The sequence below is a fragment of the Chelonia mydas genome, chromosome 2 (genome assembly GCF_015237465.2).
Source record: "Chelonia mydas isolate rCheMyd1 chromosome 2, rCheMyd1.pri.v2, whole genome shotgun sequence".
In the NCBI taxonomy this organism is placed as follows: Eukaryota; Metazoa; Chordata; order Testudines; family Cheloniidae; genus Chelonia; species Chelonia mydas.
The window spans coordinates 60,839,511-60,858,987 of NC_057850.1; the positions used below are offsets into that span (position 1 = coordinate 60,839,511).

At 40.1% G+C, this 19,477-nt stretch overlaps 1 protein-coding gene across 1 annotated transcript in view; it reads left to right on the forward strand.

Moving 5' to 3' along the window:
- ARMC1 (armadillo repeat containing 1) overlaps positions 1–18,908 on the forward strand; it is a 124,619-nt gene extending 105,711 nt beyond the window's left edge. Inside the window, exons 4-6 of the mRNA XM_043539569.1 lie at positions 458–547; positions 14,826–14,880; positions 18,291–18,908. Coding sequence (XP_043395504.1) covers positions 458–547; positions 14,826–14,880; positions 18,291–18,596 — 451 coding nt within the window. The 3' untranslated portion in view covers positions 18,597–18,908. The remainder of the gene's footprint in view (positions 1–457; positions 548–14,825; positions 14,881–18,290) is intronic.
- The last annotated feature ends 569 nt before the right edge of the window (positions 18,909–19,477 follow it).

Consider the following 19,477-nt stretch of genomic DNA (forward strand, 5'->3'; position numbering starts at 1 on the left):
TTGGATGCAAATAGCTTGAAAGGTGTTTTTCTAGCCAATGGAACCTGCCACACTTGTGGAAGGAATGTTCTCATTTAGGGTAGCAGGTCGCATCACCGAAAGTGTGGGAGAATGGATACAGCCTTATTCTACTCCCCTTCTTGTTGGTGCTTCTTCTCTTTCTACTGCCTTGTCAGGTGAAGCCACTTTAGCCCTGGAGTTACAAGAAAAGGTAGGTAGATTTGAGAATGAGAAAGAGAGACCTGTACAAAGAGAGGTCCTGAAGAAGGGTGGGAGGGGGCCTTGAAAATGAGAGGATGAGACCAAACAAGGATGAGAGTAGGAGAAATAGGAACAAGCACAGAGATATATCAAATGACTGAGGAGAGCTTGAGGCCCAGGAAAATGTTAGCCTAGCATTTATGAGTGTCTGTTTCACCATTAATGTGTTTATCATTTTTCATTCTTTTTAAATTAGGTCCATGAAAGTCAATGGAGAAACCTTGCAAAGGAAACTCAGCACGTGGCTGCCGTGGCATTCTCTTGTGAGCCACCATTTTGGTGTGAGGTAAAATGATGATTGCTTTGCTTTGCGGAGCAAGGGCTCACAGCAAATTCCATCTCTGAACATTTATCACTCTTAAATGATAAAAACAAGAAAACTGTCTCCCTTTCACTTGTGTGTACATGTGTACACACATATTGTAAGCACAGCCATAATGGCCCATGTGCTGTTTAGATACACAAAAGCAGGCAACTTATTATTTTTAAATGGAGTATTTCAGTTCATATTGATAAAGAAGCACAACCCCTCCCCCACCCCCATATCCACATCATTGTCTCTTCAATAGTCAAGATAACACTGAAAAAAAGTTTAGTGCTCAGTAATTTAGAGAAAGTGTGTGTGTGTGTATGTATGTGTATATATATATATATATGTAAAAATAAAAGATAAACTGTAAACTGTTCGTTCTCTCTGTAGCAAACCATATTGCAGATTAACCACTGCTTTCATAAACTACAAGTGGGCCATTTAAAGTATTTCACCACTGGTTAATGTACTGTCTTGTGCTCACTCTTTCTATAGTACCTAGCTTGTGTTTTGTTTTTATTAGAAATTCACCTATCCTTGACTACTGAGGAGAAAAGAAATTATCCTACAGAGCCCTGCAGCCCATAAAATGGCAGAGATTCCTAAATAAGACTGGCCTGAAACGGAAACCTCTGTCTGCCTGCACTGTAATGAAATGCATGACTATAGGAGATAATAATAATTGCAGCAATAGCTCGTTACAGCTCCCAGATGATTTGGTGCTGTCAGGAGTGCACTGTCCTCTGACATCCCAGGAGGCGAGCAGCATCACTGACTGCAGGCCCTGATTGGTGTGGTGAAATATTGCTGGCAAAAATTAAAAGGTCTTGGTGTCAAAATAATTCATGATATGCATATCTTCCATTCTGATGAAACGGCTGATATCCGGATTAGCAAGATAATAAAACTGATCAGGCTACAGTTAAACAATTTAAGTTGGAGAGCTGTTCATTTTGTAGGTGTCACTTGTCAGATCAAGGGGTCAAAGCGGAATGAAAGGCTCTCCCCAGTAACCTTCTGATGATTTGGATCTGGAATGTTCTTCATGATTTGTCCAAAGTTTTCATCACAGTGCTGCCGAATAGCATTACCACAGCAGGCTGTATTCTGACATTCAAATCCTGGGAATGACAGGTTATTAGGAGAAGAGAACTGGCTGTACATACATTAAGCCCCATATCTCTGACCTGTAATTTGAACTGATAGTGATATTGTAATTGAGTGAGTAAAAAGGGGAATTCTTTATTAAAACACAGGAAGATGGAGAAAACGTTTATTTTCAGGAGATTTATGGGTTCATAAAATAAGCTTTTTGATGATGATTTATTTTACAGTTTTTGAAATGCTGAGCTGTGTGCTTAGTATTTATTTTGTGGAACAGCTATTTAAAATAGCTCTCTACCTCTCATATATTCTCAGCCTGTTCTCCAGAACCCACGTCTGTGCAGATGGAAGGATATTTGTTTCATATGGGAGTTCATGTATCTGAATAGTTCAAAGATTATTCCAGTAAAATGAGCCTAGGGAAAATATTGTACCCAGTTAATGCTCATTGCTTCAGGGACCCCTAATGTCCTTCCTTGACACGTTATTGCAGGCTATTACTACACAATGGATCTTAAGTCAGATGGTTATGGGGAGTGGGGCAGAGCTGTACTATCAGGGTAATTGAGTCCATTGTGTGGTAGTGTTACACACTTGAGTAACTAATTTAATGGGATGTGTTTTCATGTTCTTCTGCTCAGGCCTCTTGCTGAATAATTCTCCTGTCAGGTACAGAGCAATTCAGGACAGGTGAGGAGGGTCACAAGGACTCATGATTTCCCCAAGACAAGACTGTTCTGGAACACAGGTGCTCATGCAGCTAGCACCCAAATTAGATTCATTGCCAACAAAACAACTGCCTTTTAACCTGAATATGTTAAATTAGGGTTAAGAACAATTCACTACTTTCAAAGGGAGCAAAGCTGGACCATAAATATGTAAGGCACATAAACAGGAAGACCTTCCTTTGCCAGTTGTTCCTGAAGCAGTTCATTAGTTTTTTTGCACAATTTAGCTTTAAGCTTTTACATAAAGCACATAAATGACATGTTGAGAGAGGTGAACATACTATATATCTGTCTGCTGCAAAGGTTTGCACGTGTGTGAAGGATAAGGGCTCAATTGGGCATCCACTGAAATTGGTGGGAGTTTTGCCCCAATGCAGTCAGTTCTTTGTATGTGTGTTTGCAGAATTTAGCAACCTGTACAGAAAAGGAAATGGGTAACTATGTCACCATAGCAGCTGGACATGCAAGTGCTGAATATTTACAAAGCCCTCCCAATTCCCCTTCTCTTCCAATGAAGGGAAAGCAGACCTATTGCTTGCTGCTATATTTCAGTTGCACCATTTGTTATTTCTGTTCCTAGTGATGAATTGAAATGAAGCCCCAAAGTGTCTACAGTGCTATAGTGTCAACTAGTGCTTTTATTTCTCATCGGTTACAGTGTGGCAATTTAGTGTTGAATGTTTTGTCACATTATAGGCATTTGATAGCTCCGGTTTCACACAATATTTATTTTCACAAGCAAGAATATTGATTACTGACAAGTGATGTACTTATAATTTTGTTAATGGGCATATCCGCTCAGATAAAGGAGGACTTGACTTACTCATAATTCATTAAAAATGAAGAACCCAATCCTGCAAACATTCACATCACTTTAAATGTGTGATTAGTGAGTTCAGACTGCTTTGCCTTTGCATCTGGTGCATTCAAAAGAAAAAAAGTTCACTCAATTTAAAAATCATAACTACCCACTCTGCATGTAATTACATCATATTTATCAGGTGAATATTGATACCTACATAAGTAAAGGGTTGGCCATGAAAGTACAGTGTGGTTATATATTTGTATAATTGTAAAAATTACACCATTTCAGAGTGTAAATTTTATGGCTCCATTCCTGCAAAGAGATTCACATAGGTTGACCCTCACACTCAGAGTACCACTGAAATCAATGCAATTACTCAGCACCTAAAAAATTGTTTTCACAGTCAGGCCCAAAGACTTCCGTTGTATAAAGACAAGACCTCTGACATTGACGCAGACTCCCATGGACTTTGGTGGGACTGTGTAAGGGTCCGTACGCATAAAAGCTTTTGCAGGATTGGGAGGCCATTAGAGTTTAAGCGTTGGAAGCAGTTTCTTTTTACATTGTACAAACATAATATGTGCACAATTTGTTTTCATGATGATTGTTGACCACTGAACTATAAATGTATCAATATTTCCCTGGTAGTTGCAATGTAATCCCAAGCAAAAGAAATAGTTATTTTGATTTTTGAAGTAAATTGAAGCTTGCAAGATATTTTCTTTTGTATGTACCAAGTATAATCACCAAGCAATCTGCAGGAACATGTGTTTGAGTAGTTGTGTAGCCACATTGTATTTCAAGCTAGTTAGAGCAGGATTTTGTACTGCCACTTATTACCCTAGTGGCTGACTGTCTCCCACGGGAATTAGATTGCTATAGTAAGGTCCATAATGAACTTCTGGGGGCCTTCAGCTCATCTCCCTTCTCAGGTATAGGGCCAGATTCTTGCTTTGTTTGCTTTTGTTTTTTGGTGGAGATGTGTAGGATTGGTTATTGTAAATGTCTTCAGGGTTATGGTGGAAAAAAATTATGAAGCTTCTCCTTCCCCATCTCTCCCTCTCTCTGCTTTCCTGGTGCAAACCAAAACCAAATAACTCAGGTTAGTTCTCTTGTTTGTTTGTTTATATAAGTGACTGTAGTGATTTTGTCCTTACCAACAGAAGTCATAGGGAGCAAGAGAGAAAGTCATGCTTGCTGTGGAGAGAAGGCTGCAGTGTTTTGGAATTCAACAACTTATATAAATCAAGAAGCAACAATCCTTGGGATGTTTCATCAGTTTATATATCACAAAACTGAACCAAGATTCAAGATTATGTGTGTGTGTCTCCTCTGTTTCTGCATTTCAGACTAGAATCGTTTTTGAAACGTATACATAAGCCTTTACATTTCTCCTTCTCAGTAAGTAGTGAATCCTGGTCAAAGAGAAACTAATTGCTTATTTTCAATGAATTAGCATGTGTTTGATTCAACTTCATTTCACATATACAATATGTAAATATATCTATTAGTCAATTCAGAAAATACATAAACTGGGCAAGTTTCATCTGTAAAACATATTGCTTGGTAATATATTTTTATATTTAAATTATACTTTGTTATACTGTCCAATCATGCTATAATGCGATGGGCCCATTCTTAACATAACAAATATATTGGAAATACTATAACATATGTCTGTCTATATCTAAGTTCAATTAATTGACCATGCATGTATAAAATATATATGAATATATTGTTTCCATATGAGATGTACATTTTGGGATTATCTAACAACTGACTCAGTAGCTAAGCTTATTTGATTTTCCTTAACAGGTTGAGGTCTCTACCCCATTTTAATTTTTCATTAGAATATAATAATAGTCACAGGAAAGGGTGATTTGGTATGTGATATATTTCATTATGTTTCTATGGTAAGGGCAGAATCTAAAGTGGGAGAGCTCACTAATTTTTCGGCAGAGTAATTTATTCCACAGTATTTAAATGTTGTAATTTTCACACTGAGGCACATGCTGCCACATCTATCTTCCCCTGGACCAGTCTCTGTCTTGCTCTTTCCTTTTCATCTGTTTTGTTTTTTGCATTTTTTTCATAAATTCGACAGATGGCCTCTTGATGAATCCTTGATAATACTGTCATGTAAAGCTGCTAAGACTAGAAATCATCTCGCAACAATTTTTCATTGCAAAGAGAAAATTGAACGGAGACAAACATCACTAAGTCCATCACAACAGCAACAAAATACCTACTTCATGTAAATAAAGAAGACAAGCTTTCCTCATAATGCTCAAGCACAAATGCCACTATCCTTGTAAAGCCCCTTGATTTTTTTTTTAATGCTACATTTAATTCACGTTTCAAGCCTTGGATATGTTTAGTATTTTATTGGTTTCATATTCAGAACATTTTCCAGGCTTTTAATGTGTTCTCCCTCCTCCCTGTTCCCCCTCCTTTTAGGTCTTTATAATTGTGGATCAGGTGAAGTTTGATTCCCCTCATTTCAAGGTCATGCACCACTAGGACCATTTTCCTGACTCAGAGGGCACGTAATTTCACAGCCGTGTACTCCTCATTAATCCACCCTGAGTGGGTGCTCAGGAAGTTCCAGATCACAGATTTGTTTTTGTCTTGTTCTCTGACTCAGTGCTTCACAAAAGGATTAGATTAACCCCTTTTGATTGTATTTATATCTTACTGCATCATGTTAGAAATAAAGTGATTTCTTCTTCTCTCCACATGGTCCCCAGTGTGGGAAGCAGGGGAAGGAGGGGGTTCACATCATTTCTTTACAAATAGGTCTTAGTTAGTTAAAGTGAAGCTTGTGGCAGACACAGAAAATTATTAGTTTGTTTTCTTGTTCGGTTATTACTGCAGCTTCAGTGATTGATTCCCCTCTTCCCCAGTTAGAGACTTGTTTATAAACTCTGAATGTCTCTGTATAAATGAAAACTGCTGCAGTCCACTGGGCCCTGAACTGGGTCTCATCTGGACCTGAATTGTCCTGTTCCCAAAAAATTAGATGTGTTGAACATTGGAGAGGACCCATTGTTTTTGGAGAAGGGTTCCAGCCAAGAGCATGAGCAATAGTTCTTCACTGTGAGGCATTCTTTCCTCGTTTGGTGTCCATTTTCTTCCCCGTAGGGGCTGTAGAAGGGGGGTATTTCTCTGTATGGAGGTAGTGTGACCCAGTGGCTAAAGCCCTCGATTGGCACGTCAGAGGCCTGGGTTCTAGTCCCAGCTTGTCAGGGTGATCTTGTGTAAGTGACTTGCACCTCCCTATGCCTTAGTTTCCACATCTTGTTGAATGGGGATAGTGATGCTTACCTCCTTAGGCCATGTCTACACTTACGGGTAAATTGGCACTGCTGCGATTGATGCAGCACTGTCAATTTAGCAGGTCTGGTGAAGACCCTCTAAGTCGATGGCAGAGTACTCTCCTGTCGACTCTGGTACTCCAACTCCCCAAGAAGAATAAGGTAAGTCATCAGAAGAGCATCTCCTGTCCACACAGAGTGGTGTAGACATTGTGGTAAATTGACCTAAGCTACGTTGCCTTCCGTTATGTTATTCACATACATGAAGTAGCGTAACTTAAATCGACTTACCACAGTAGTATACAAAGCCTTAATCAAGAACTTTGAGATCTACTGAGGAAAAATATTATAAAATAATGTATTATATGGCAGGATGGGAGAAAGTATGGTTCAATATTTAGAGCAGATGGCTGGGACTACAAATTTTTTCCCCAGTTCTGGTGCTGACTTACTATATGGTCTTGCCTATATCTCCATCTGTAAATGGGGCTAATGTTTGCCTACCTTTGTAAAGTGCTTTTAGAAACCTTAGTTTCTTTCTTCCCCTCATCTTCCTCTTAGAAGGAATCTTGTCAATTTTAGTTGGATATATTCCTGGAGGTTTCATCACATGACATCATCTTTAATTAAAGATTAATCTTTGATTCCTGGAGACTCCAGGACAATCTTGGAGAGTTGGCAACCCTACTTCCTCTTGGAGAGAAGGAACTGCACAGACTCAGCTCTGGGAGCTAATGTAAGCAATTCTCCTGAGTGAGGCCTAGTGGCTGGGAGGATTGAAGAGCTTGTCCTCATGGACACCCCAGATCCATTGGGTTGGGCCCAATATTGCCTGTCCATTCAGGGGCTCCAAAGGGCTAATGGGGCAGCCCCACCAAACTGCTGCAAACCACTGCCCCCACAAGGAAAAACATAAATGCTCTCCTTGAAACCATGGAGATTTCAGACAATATGGCCCTGCTTCCTTGGGTCTTGCTGTGTGAGGGAAGCATTACATTTGGAAGAAGAGGAGGTTGTTATACTGCAGTGGGAGTAAATTTTACCCTTTGTGATTAATTTCAGATTACTTCTATGGTGTGTTACCTTAAAAAATTCTTCTTGTTTTACAGCTAAAACACTGTTTCTTTTCATAGGTTCATAGTTTCCAGTGCCAAAAGGGACCATTCCGATCATCTGGTCTGACCTCCTGTAAACCCAGGCCATAGAACTTCCCCAAAGTAATGCCTTTCCAAATAGAGCATCTCTTTTAAAAAAAAAACCCTCAATCTTGATTTAAAAATTGCAGTGAAGGAGAATCCACCACAACCCTTGGTAAATTGTCCCAATGGTTAATTACCCTTCCTGTTAAAAAATTATGCTTTATTTTCAGTCTGAATTTGTCTGACTTCAGCCATAATGTGCCAGGTGATTTTTCCCATTAGCTATACTATAAGAACGATCTTTCTCTCAGCCTTTTCACTGTAACCAAAGGCACTGGTTTCTTTCTTTGGAATCACAAAGTCAAAAGACCATGACATGAATATGTCCTGCATTTCAATTAGGCAATAAGAAAAAGCAGAGCTGTGTGAAGCAACCAGCTTTTCTCCTCCATGAAACATTTGCTATGAAAACTGAATTTAGCTTGCAAATGCTGAGATATGGAGCATTGCCTAATTCTGGTAGTACACCACTTCTTGGTATTTTTAAGGAGTTCTTGTTAATATTGCACAAAGTTTCTCTAGAAAAAGAGGTTGCCTTTGCTATAGCATGAAATACCAAGAATTTTAGGTAAACATGCCATGACTTGCATTGTGCCTTTAATCCTCCTGCACAACTCCTATGCCATCAAACAAGTGTGTTAGGCACGAATGGAAGGTATATTATGTCTCCAGTTAGCTTATCAGAGGTTATGTTTTGTAAGCTTCAGCCACACTAGGGAAATGTATGCTGTTCAAATTTACTGGCTCAAAGGTCAAATACTTAAATGTGCTTACACAAATGCAGTAGTATGGGATCTGAGCAAGAAGATCTGAGAAGTTAATAGGCTTCATTTATTGTGCAAAAGTGTTCATTTAAAAATGTTTTTATGAACCATTTCCCTCATAAATGTGGTTATTGTTAGTTAGCATTTTTGTTGAAGTAGCACCTAGAGAGTTAAACCAGAGAGGGCTCACATTGTGCTAGGTACTGTACAAACATATAATCCGTTTCAGTCCATGCCCCAAAGAGGTGTGACACTTAACTTTGTTAATGGCTTTAATTTTTTTTTCTTGAGACTAGGCTACACTCTACATTTAATGATCCTGTTTAAAACTATTTTTTTGCAAAGTTATGTCATATCCACATTGGTGGCACAACTTTGCTAGGTGAAACCATTATTAAAAAGGGCACTGTTTTTGCTACCTAAAAGAGACCAGTATATGGGAGGTCAGGAGTTGGTGGGTGCAACTGAAATCTGGTGTGGTGATTCTTATAAATGGAACATCAGTATAGATGGCTACTGAAGGAGAGTGAGAATGAAAAATACTCAGATCAACTCTTGAACAATTTTAACCAGAAGACACCATGTTCATGGGGAACGCTAATGATCCTGATGTGGGGTGGATAACTAGTACAACCAACCAACCAACCGTCCTTCAGAAGGTTCCAAAGTTACAATGAAGATGATGTTGTGATCCACAAAGAGAACAGAGTAGCATCTCCAACAAGAAGAGTTGCAATCTTGGATCTGCTTCTCATTGATAGGAGTGAGAATATGAGAGTGATAAAGAATACAGCAAAGAATGGATTGAGTTAACAGAACATACCCAATCAGAAATTGTACCAGTTCTCAGCACACTGAATGCACGTGGCTTTCAGTCTTCTGTCTTTGTGGGATACCAGAACCCTGTGCGTATCTTGGAATAATTACATGATTTGTCATATGGTATGTTGCTTGCTTATGTATATATTTTACAATGCTCAACAGATAATAAATGGGATGAAAGTGAGTATAACGTTCAAATATCACATAAATAAATTACATTGCTCTTCTCTTCTGCAGACTAAATAACCCCAGTTCCCTCAGCCTCTCCTCTTAAGTCATGTGTCCCAGCCCCCTAATCATTTTCGTTACGCTCCTCTGGACTCTCTCCAATTGGTCCACATCCCTTCTGTAATGGGGGGGGGGGCCCAAAACTGGACACAGTACTGCAGATGTGGCCTCACCAGTGTCGAATAGAGAGGAATAATCACTTCCCTCGATCTGCTCGCAGTGCTCCTACTAATGCAGCCCAATATGCCATTAGCCTTCTTGGCAACAAGGACACACTGTTGACTCATATCCAGCTTCTCGTCCACTGTAATCCCCAGGTCATTTTTTGCAGAACTGCTGCTTGGCCAGTTGGTCCCCAGCCTGTAGCAGTGCATGGGATTCCTCCTTCCTAAGTGCAGGACTCTGCACTTGTCCTTCTTGAACCTCATCAGATTTCTTTTGGCCAAATCCTCAAATTTGTCAAGGTCACTCTGGACCCTATCCCTACCCTCCAACATATCTACCTCTCCCCCCAAGCTTAGTGTCACCTGTGAACTTGCTGAGGCTGCAATTCATCCCATCATCCAGATCATTAATAAAGATGTTGAACAGAACCAGCCCCAGGACTGAGCCCTGGGGCACTCCACTTGATACTGGCTGCCAACTAGACATCAAGCCATTGATCACTACCCACTGAGCCCGACAATCTAGCCAGCTTTCTATCTACTTTATAGTCCATTCATCCAATCCATACTTCTTTAACTTGCTGGCAAGGATGCTGTGGGAGACCATATAAAAAGCTTTGCTAAAGTCAAGATATATCACATCGACCGCTTACCCCATATCCACAGAGCCAGTTATGTCATCATAGAAGGCAATCAGGTTGGTCAGGTATGACTTGCCCTTGGTGAATCCATGTTGACTGTTCCTGATCACCTTCCTCTCCTCCAAGTGCTTCAAAATGGATTCCTTGAGGACCTGCTCCATGATTTTGCTGGGGACTGAAGTGAGGCTGACCGGTCTGTAGTTCCCCGGGTTCTCTTTCTTCCCTTTTTAAAATATGGGCACTATATTTGCCTTTTTCCAATTGTCTGGGACCTCCCCCAGTTGCCACGAGTTTTCAAAGATAATGGCTAATGGCTCTGCAATCACATCAGCAAACTCCCTCAGCACCCTCGGATGTGTTAGATCTGGACCCATGGACTTGTGCATGTCCAGCTTTTCTAAATAGTCCTTAACCTGTTCTTTTACCACTGAGGGCTGCTCACCTCCTCCCCATACTGTGTTGCCCAGTGTGGCAGTCTGGGAGCTTACTTTGTCTGTGAAGACTGAGGCAAAAAAAGCATTGAGTACTTCAGCTTTTTCCACATCATCTGTCACTATGTTGCCTCCCCCATTCAGTAAGGGTCCCACACTTTCCCTGACCACCTTCTTGTTGCTCGAAGGAGCCAGTTGTTCTCCTATGATCTGCTCAAAGCTTAATCAGCATGGGCTTGGAGACCCCTGTCCTGGTGTGCAGAGGATTCACAAATACTCCTTTGTGGTCACTGCATACCCCCCCCTGCTCCCAGGGGTACCACAATTGCTTTTTTGGAATCCTGGAAAGTGGTGTGTTTTTTTTTAACCGCAACTGCTAATGGAAGTACATGATTTTAAATAATTTACATTTCCATCTGGTTTGAAAAACACCAGGTGGAGATTGCAGATCAGGATGAGTCCAAATGGAAGGAAATCTTAGTTTAAAATATTAAAGCTAAAAACAAACATTTATGTGAACCACATTTTTACGGTCCACAGTCGTGACTTCTTATGTCTTCTCTCCCATCGTTTTGGTTGTGCAAGGAGTATGCTTCCCTTCCTTGGCTGTGTTACACGAGTTATTCAGAATTAGGATGGGGGAACTGGGGAGCAGTGGAAAATGAAGAGATTGTGTGTGGAATGTTGGAGGAATTAGGGGTTAGAGGGTTTCTTCAGCATATTACTTTGAGCATTAAAATGATCTCCCCTCTGCTTTTTTAGGGAACCATATTAAGCCCTTAAATGCATGCATGGGACTCCCTTTATGGCCAGTGGGAGTCACCTGTGTTCATCTTAGGGCACCCATCTGGGTCTGCTGCCTCCCTCCAGTAGGACCCCTGGACCCAGATTAGAGCTGTACATGGGAGAGATCCCCTCCATTTTGGTAGCACTGCCATACAGGTGGCACCTCCCCTCTCCCTGTCATGTGGCCTTGGGGTAAAACTGCAGAGGAGCCAGCCAGAGACTCCAGCTGGTAGGAGCAGAAAGCAGGGACTTTTGAGTATTCACAGAACTTTCTACAGCTTTGACTGGCCTTTCTCTGCCCTGTGCTGATTGTCTGTTTGCTCCAACTCTCTCTCTCACCCTCGGTCACAGTCTCTTCACCTCAGTTTCACTCCACACCTGCCCCTTTTACTCTCTTCTCTGTTGCCCTCTCCTCCTCACCCCTCCTCCCTTCTCTTTCCATTTAGCTTTACCCCTCTTAACTAATCCCATCCCCCCCCAAAAGGCGTTACTAACGTGTTTGTTTCCATCAAATAGTTCACTCTGCTTTTGTGTTGTAGCCCTTTCCCCCTCCCCCCCCCCCCGTGGTGTGGCTGTCTGTTTAGATGTAAGATCTATAGGGGCAGGGATCATCTACCACTCTGTGTACAGTGTCTAGTACAATGGGGCTCCATTTTTTGTTGATCCTGAGGCACTGCCATAATAAACATGATTAATAATAATAATAGGAATGTAGCTCCTTGAGGTTGTTGGTTTTTTTTTTAAGTTGTGTTGGGTAAGGACTGAAGGATTGGACCCTCGCTGGTCAACATGCTAAACCATCCATCAGCTAAGAGCTATCCTTCCTTCCCACTTCCCTCACTGCTGAGCCAACTGGCAAACTTTTATTCTAAAATGAGTATAAACATCATCAAAGGCTCTGTTTTGTAAAACTTTTTCTGATAGATGTTCCTTGTATCTTATCAACACCATGATGGACTCCCCCATTTTCAGCGTACATTTTGCAAGAGCAGCTAAATCCTTCAAATCAAGACGAATTTTATGGTGAGGCTCCACTCTATTAACTGTTTTCCCATAGAGATGTTCATACCCCTTCCTGCAGAATTTTTCCAGATGATGAAACTACTGAAGCTGGTGAGTTTAAAAGAAACAATTTCTTATACGGCTCACAAATACATGGGCTATAATAACTGTTCAGTCTGATTTTCTTACATTTTTTTTTAAAATAGAGATTATGAAGTCTCATTGTAAGCCAGTAATCTTATTGGACCAAATTCATCCCTGTTGTAATGCCATTGATTTTAATGGTGTTACGTCACAGTTGAATTTGCCTCATTGTGTCAAAACTCCAAGTTCTACAAAATGGAAAAGATGTTGTATGTTTAGATTAAAAATATTTGAGACAGAGTTAAAGTTGTCTTTTAATCTTCCAATATTAACCCAGTGTGGCCATTCTTATGTACTGTGTTCCCCATTAATGCTACCAATCATCCCTCAGATAGCTTTTGTGTTTGATTTGATAGATACAAAGTGGCCCAGAGAAAACTGTACATACTGGCCTGTAATCTAAATTTCCCATGCTAGCTATGCTATGGGGACCCATTTCTCCAGAACATTGACCAGAATTGCCATTCACGTGTGGTCCACAAAGACCCTCTCCACTATTCCATTGGCTTCTGAAAACTTCATCCTGCCCAAACCATCCCGCCCAAACTGGTCAATCTGCATACAAGACAGAGAGTAACTTTTTCCATATGTACCCTGAATGGATAGGCCTCAGACTCCAGTGCTGTACATATCCTTTCAAAATGAGCCAAAGATCCCCACATATGCTGGATTTTTCAAAATGGACTAAAGCAGCAAGGTGCACAACATCCATTGAAAGTCAATCAATATCCCTTAGAAAGGGTAGATGCAGATTGTATGGTCATACAAGAGCCTGAAGTATCATAATCTGCATATGCAATAGGAAGGCTTAAGTATCTATAATGTAGCAACTAATGGGGTTGTCTTTCCAGTAGATACAGTTTGTCTGAAAGATACAATAACGATATAATTGATCTATTCTAGGAAAGGGTTGCTTTTTTTTAATAGGAGAATGTGACAATAGATTCAAATTGGTTGGAGACTCACCATGGACCTGCAAACGGGAAGGACATAATCATCAAATTAATTAAACTTTGTTAGAGCTTACAGTGACAGTGGACAGGCACAAAGTAGCAGATTTAGTTTACTTGGATTTAAAAAAGGCTTCCATACTGTACTGCATAAGACTAATGTCTAAGACTAAAAAGTATGGTAGTGTTAATGAAAGATTAGATAAAGACTCGCTTGGTAAATAGAGGGCATGTGCAGGGGGTAGCTACATACTTACTTACCTATCAGGTAGGTGAAAACTTGAGTGTTCTAACAATCTGTGTTGGATCATATTCACACTGTACACCGATGGCTTTGAAGAAAGAATAGTGGTGAAAAGTGCAAAATTGCCAATGACACAAAGGTGGAAGGAATTGCTAATACCAAAAAGAATGTGTTTGCATCTAACCTGGGGCATGGGCTGAAAGTGGTTCATGCACTTTAATATAGTTAAGTAATGAGCATATGACTCCCCACTGTATTTTCCACTGAATGCATCCAATGAAGTGAGCTGTAGCTCATGAAAGCTTATGCTCAAATAAATTTGTTAGTCTCTAAGGTGCCACAAGTCCTCCTTTTCTTTTTGTGGTTACAGACTAACACGGCTGCTACTCTGAAACCTAGCATACGACTGAAAATGTCAAAAGGGTTTGTCTTCAATTGTTACTAGTTGCAAGGCACAGATCAGAAGAGTTAAAGGACTTCAGTGAGACTCAAGGATGCTCAACAGCTCACAGGACTGGGCCTCAAGGTGACGGTGCGAACACTCCAATGCTGTAGTTGCACTTACAGATGGGCTGCATGGGTCTCTTCTCCTAAAATGATACTTTGATGTTGCTTGGTTAAGATGAATCTAGTCCTCCTCTTAATGACCTTGCCACTGACCTAAGGAGTCTGACCTGCGTTTGGGAGGTTTTATGGGAAGGTTTTTTAAAAATTGTTCCTCTTCTCCTACCTCCATTATTTTTGTAAACATCCCTTACCCTATCTCATTAATATGAGACCCTGTGTGGTCTTTGGAGGCATAGCTGTGAGGCTCTTCATCTGTACACATGAAAGAACTTGCATTTTGTACATTTGCATCTAAGCTTCTCCTATATTCGACTGCATAGTAGGTGACTTTGACTTTCTTCTTGTTTCCATCCCCTTTTAGACATTTTTTTAGCAATATCAGGAAAAAAAAAGCACTCTACACAATATCATTAAAGGTAAGTAAACTAATAACACATAGATCTAAATGTTTACTGGTTTGTGTCAGTGTCTGGCAATACAATGAATAATTCATATCAAACTAGTAGAATGTAACATTTACATAAAATAATACTTTGCAAATTTATGGTAAGTACTAATTACTTGCCTTATTTGCCATGACTATGATATTAAATATTCATAAAAATGTGATTATTTCTTTGATTTGGCAGGCATTTAGATTTCTCTACAGCTTTTCACACTGCTAATTTTAATCCAGTAAATTATCTGGAAGAAAACAGTATGCAGCCTAAAAACTGTTCAAAATTCACTCCAACATTGAGCACATTATGGACGTAATGATCCATTACAACCAAACTTCAAGAAGGTCTTGCAAGAAAACTGAGAATTAAACAAAGAAATATGGAGACTATCATCATTATTTATCAGATATATTTATTAGGGGTTGTTTTTTTTTAACATACAGTGGAAAACTTTTAAATAGTTACATATGTGGTAAATATACTCCCAAGTGGTTAGTTCTTTGTCAGATAAGTGTTTAAGAAAACTTATCTGTATTGATGTCATAGCTTGATGTTCCGAGGATATATCCTTTAACCGGTTTAATGAAAGAATCTTAATTTTGTGATTGAGTGCACTAGAAATATATTCTTTGTGGCTATCACTTAAGGGAATAACAATAAGCCTCCAGCTAGGCATTTCTAAGGTGGCTATCACCTTGGGATCTAGGATAAACAACCGAATACTTTGCACTTACTTTAGAGTTTTTCATACATGAGTTCAAAGCTGTTTACTCATATTAATTAAATCCTCATACACATATCTCTGTAGATACATACTCTGAATCAAGCAGAAAAGGGACTAGAATGTGGGTCTCCCCCATCCCACTCAAATGCCTTAACCACTAGGCTACTGCTGTCATATTTTTTTGTGTGAAAAGTTTCAAATGGTCTCGCTTTCATGTTGCATTAGAATGAAAACAAATGTCAAAACCTCCAAATTTCCCCCGGAAGAGAATTGGTGTATTTCCAGCCACCCCTAATGAATACATCTAGGTCACTGGGCACCTGTTCATTTTAAATGTTGTTGCTCGCAGAGGCCCCAATTCAGCAGGTACTTCTGCATGTGTGACACTTCCTAAGGTGCACAAATCTTTTATAAACTTTGATTAAACAATTTGATAACTTGAAAAATGTTGCTAACCTTATGTATTCATGTACCATGCCTTAAAATAGATTTTTGGAAAAGATTTGAAATATCAACTCTCAATCACTCCATACATCAGAAATCTAAAACAAAACATAAGTTTCTAAACCTAAAGACCAAGAACCAAATTTTACCCTGAGTGTGTCACCTTGTGCAGCCCATTGATTTCAGTGGGTAGCCCACTGATTTCAGTGGGCAGCCCATTGATTTCAGTGGGCAGCACGGGCTGTTTAGTCAGGGCAGAATTTGGCCATGAGAGCTGTATTTTTTTTTCTTGCCTAGAAAACGAGGGCCAGGATATGTAATCTGAACATTGCAAGTTAAGACTGAAGGAGTTTCAGAAGCTTTTTCCCTGTGCAGGGAAGATTTTATAATCTTATAGGAAGAAACAGGGAAGGTGGACTTTATCCTGCAATGATGTAGAATGTTAACATAGAAATTCAGTTCCATTCCTAAATCTCTGGGCCTTCCATATGGACAGGTGGATGCTTTTCTCTGCTCACCAGTGTCCTCTTGCCATGGCTCACTCAAGAACCATGCTTCTATGTGCTTCCTTTCCCTGTGCGCCACACTTCTTCCTTTTTCTAGTGGGATAGGTTGTAGGGGGCAGCATCTCGTCTTGTAAAAATATCCACTTGGAAATCCACTTGGTTTTGAGGGACACTATTCAAAGAACTCCTGTCTTCACCAATCACCAGCTCTCACAAGTCTATGAAACCTCAACTGCATGTCCTTGTAGGGGAATCTGCAGGCTCAGGGGAAGCATTCTGTATTCACTCTGCTCCCCGTTCTGTAGATCTAGGACCCTTATGGCTTTTTTCTGGTTTATTTGCACCTCTCTCTACTTACATTTGAGGGGAGCATAGGACCCTAACTAAAACCCTTAGAAATACTATAACACAGCATGAGACAATGATGACCCAGTTTCTTGTTTGAGGGAGAAGTCCTCCAAAAACCTTCTGCAGCTTTGTATAGTTTAAGACACCTTTTGTATGTGTAAAAATGTTGGCAAGTGGCTTGTTACCTGTGAATGCTGTATATAATTAAACTCTTCCTAAAGTCAAATGCTTTTATTTAAAGTTGCTTCTCTAAATGAAAGTAAAACCAATTGTTGTATGTGTTTGCCAGGTTTTGACAATGTGAAAATGGGACAAGGACAGTACAGTGGAACAGAGACTGAAAATCCTCAATGGAAGCCATCCTGTTCTCTCTGCATTGGTCGTAGGGTTGAATAAGGAGCTCATTTAAAATAAGCATTTTCTATGTGTCAAGGAGAGAAATTATTGATTTGTACTCCTATTCACCAAGAACAAAAATCAATCCCTTCAGACTGGAAAAGGACTTGTGTGTAGTGATGAAATGACCCCATGAGCTGCGTAACAGAGGCCTAGTTCTAGGAAAAGGGAAGCCAAAGGAAAATGGCATTGAGGAGGTCAAAACAGTTCATATGGCTCATCAGCAACTGCTTGTGCCATCTGACCATCCAAAGGCAACTTCAGAGCAGTCTGTACAATATGTGGAGCTTACCAGAGATCTAGAAGCTGCTGCTGTAATGTCATTTTTCCTAAAGGAACTTGACAAAATTGGCATTGTGTTCTCTCATGGCCTGCGGTGCCAATGGTTGGCATAATTCGCAGCCCTAGTACTGGAAAAGAGAGGAAGGAATTGAAGCCTGTTGTTCACTGTACATTAAATAGTATGACTCTATTAATGAGAACCATTAGCATCCAGTTTTATGCTCTTAAATGAAAAATGTGTAGCAGAGCCTGATTTGATCAGTCTGAATCTAAATGAAACCATGAACTAGAAGAGACTGGGTGACACAGCGTGTTACTGGTCTAGACTTTCATCTGTCCAAGGGCCTCTAGGTTTACATTTGGTTTGGGTCACAAGTGAAATAAGTTTTTGATCTCAATTTTAGGCTAGGCAGTAAGAAGGGTGTGTGTGTATGGGGTAACATCTTTTACTCACCAAGGAGCACTAGTGGAAGACATGATGTGGTAAAGACATGCTCTTTTTGTTTTTAATGACTAAATGAATGTCTAATGTCATGTTTGAATCACGTCAGGAAGTGGGTCTGAAGAAGAGGGAAGGGGCCTTGTGGATCAGCTCAGGAAGGGCACATTGATTTTTGTTGTATTAAATCTGTGGCTGATGAAATACACTAAGTGCAAAACTTTCAGTTGATGACAAATTCAAATAGGATATTCCCTTCTTCTGCCTAACTGCCACACTACACACAGTATACAACATCACCGTCCAACTGCACTTTCGAATACTGATCCTGCAAACAGACGTACACAACTCTCTTCACCTGAGGAGTACCACTGACATCAATGGGACTTCTTGGGTGAGTAAAACTTCACACCTGCGAAAGAGTTTAGGATGGGACCTTAGAAAGGGGAAGAGAGATGAAACTGCTTTTTTGACAGTGATAAAATGGTTGACAGTAAATCCAATACAAAGGGTCCCCCCACATACTAACCTGAGCAAAACCCTGGTACATTAAGGATGAGCAAAAATTTTTGTCTGAAACTTTTTTCACCAAAGCCTTTTGTTAATTTGTGTCAATAATGACAAACTTTAAAAAAAGAAAAAGAAACAAAAAAAGCTGATCCACTGTATAGCTAATTAAATATTCATTGGAGCAGGGACTGGAAGCTAGGTGTCCTGCCTACCAAGCAAGTGCCCTAAACACTAGGCTATATAGAGTCTGTGTCCCAAGAAGTATTTTACTATTTCTACAAAGTGGAACAGTTTCAAGAGAAGAGGTTGGGAGAGACATACCCCAGAATAACCTTGTGGTTGTATGCCAGTGACTGGGGTATTCAGCTGGAGGGTGCCGGGGGGACGGGGACACTGGGTTCAAGTCCCTGCTCTAGAGTGGGGTTTTGAATCTGGGTTTCCCATATTAGTGCCCCACTAACTGGACTACTGGGGGAGGGGGGCATCACCACCACTGTTGTTTTGTGACTGGCAGCTACGTCTCCTTGTGCATTAAGTCTTCTGTTTCAAAATTTCCTTTGTTTTTATTAATAGAAGGGTACAAATTCCCAGAAATGAAACTGTTTTTCAGGTTGAATGAAACAATTTTTTTGAATTTTTTTATTTTCTGAAAATTCCAAAAAAATTCAGTTTTTCGGTTGACATGAAACAATTTTTTTTCCAATTATTTTGAGCTGCCACAAAACTGAGAAATAAGTTCTTCTCACAGAGCTACCCTACATAGTCTTGCCCAGAGACTGATATTGTATGGCATAGTTTGTACAGTGCACAGCTCATACAGTTCTGTGATGAAAGACACTATGTAAGTAGCTGACTTATTTTAATGTACTTTACCACTATATCAAGACACACGTCAGAGCCCATCTTGTGCTGTCCCTCTGGAAA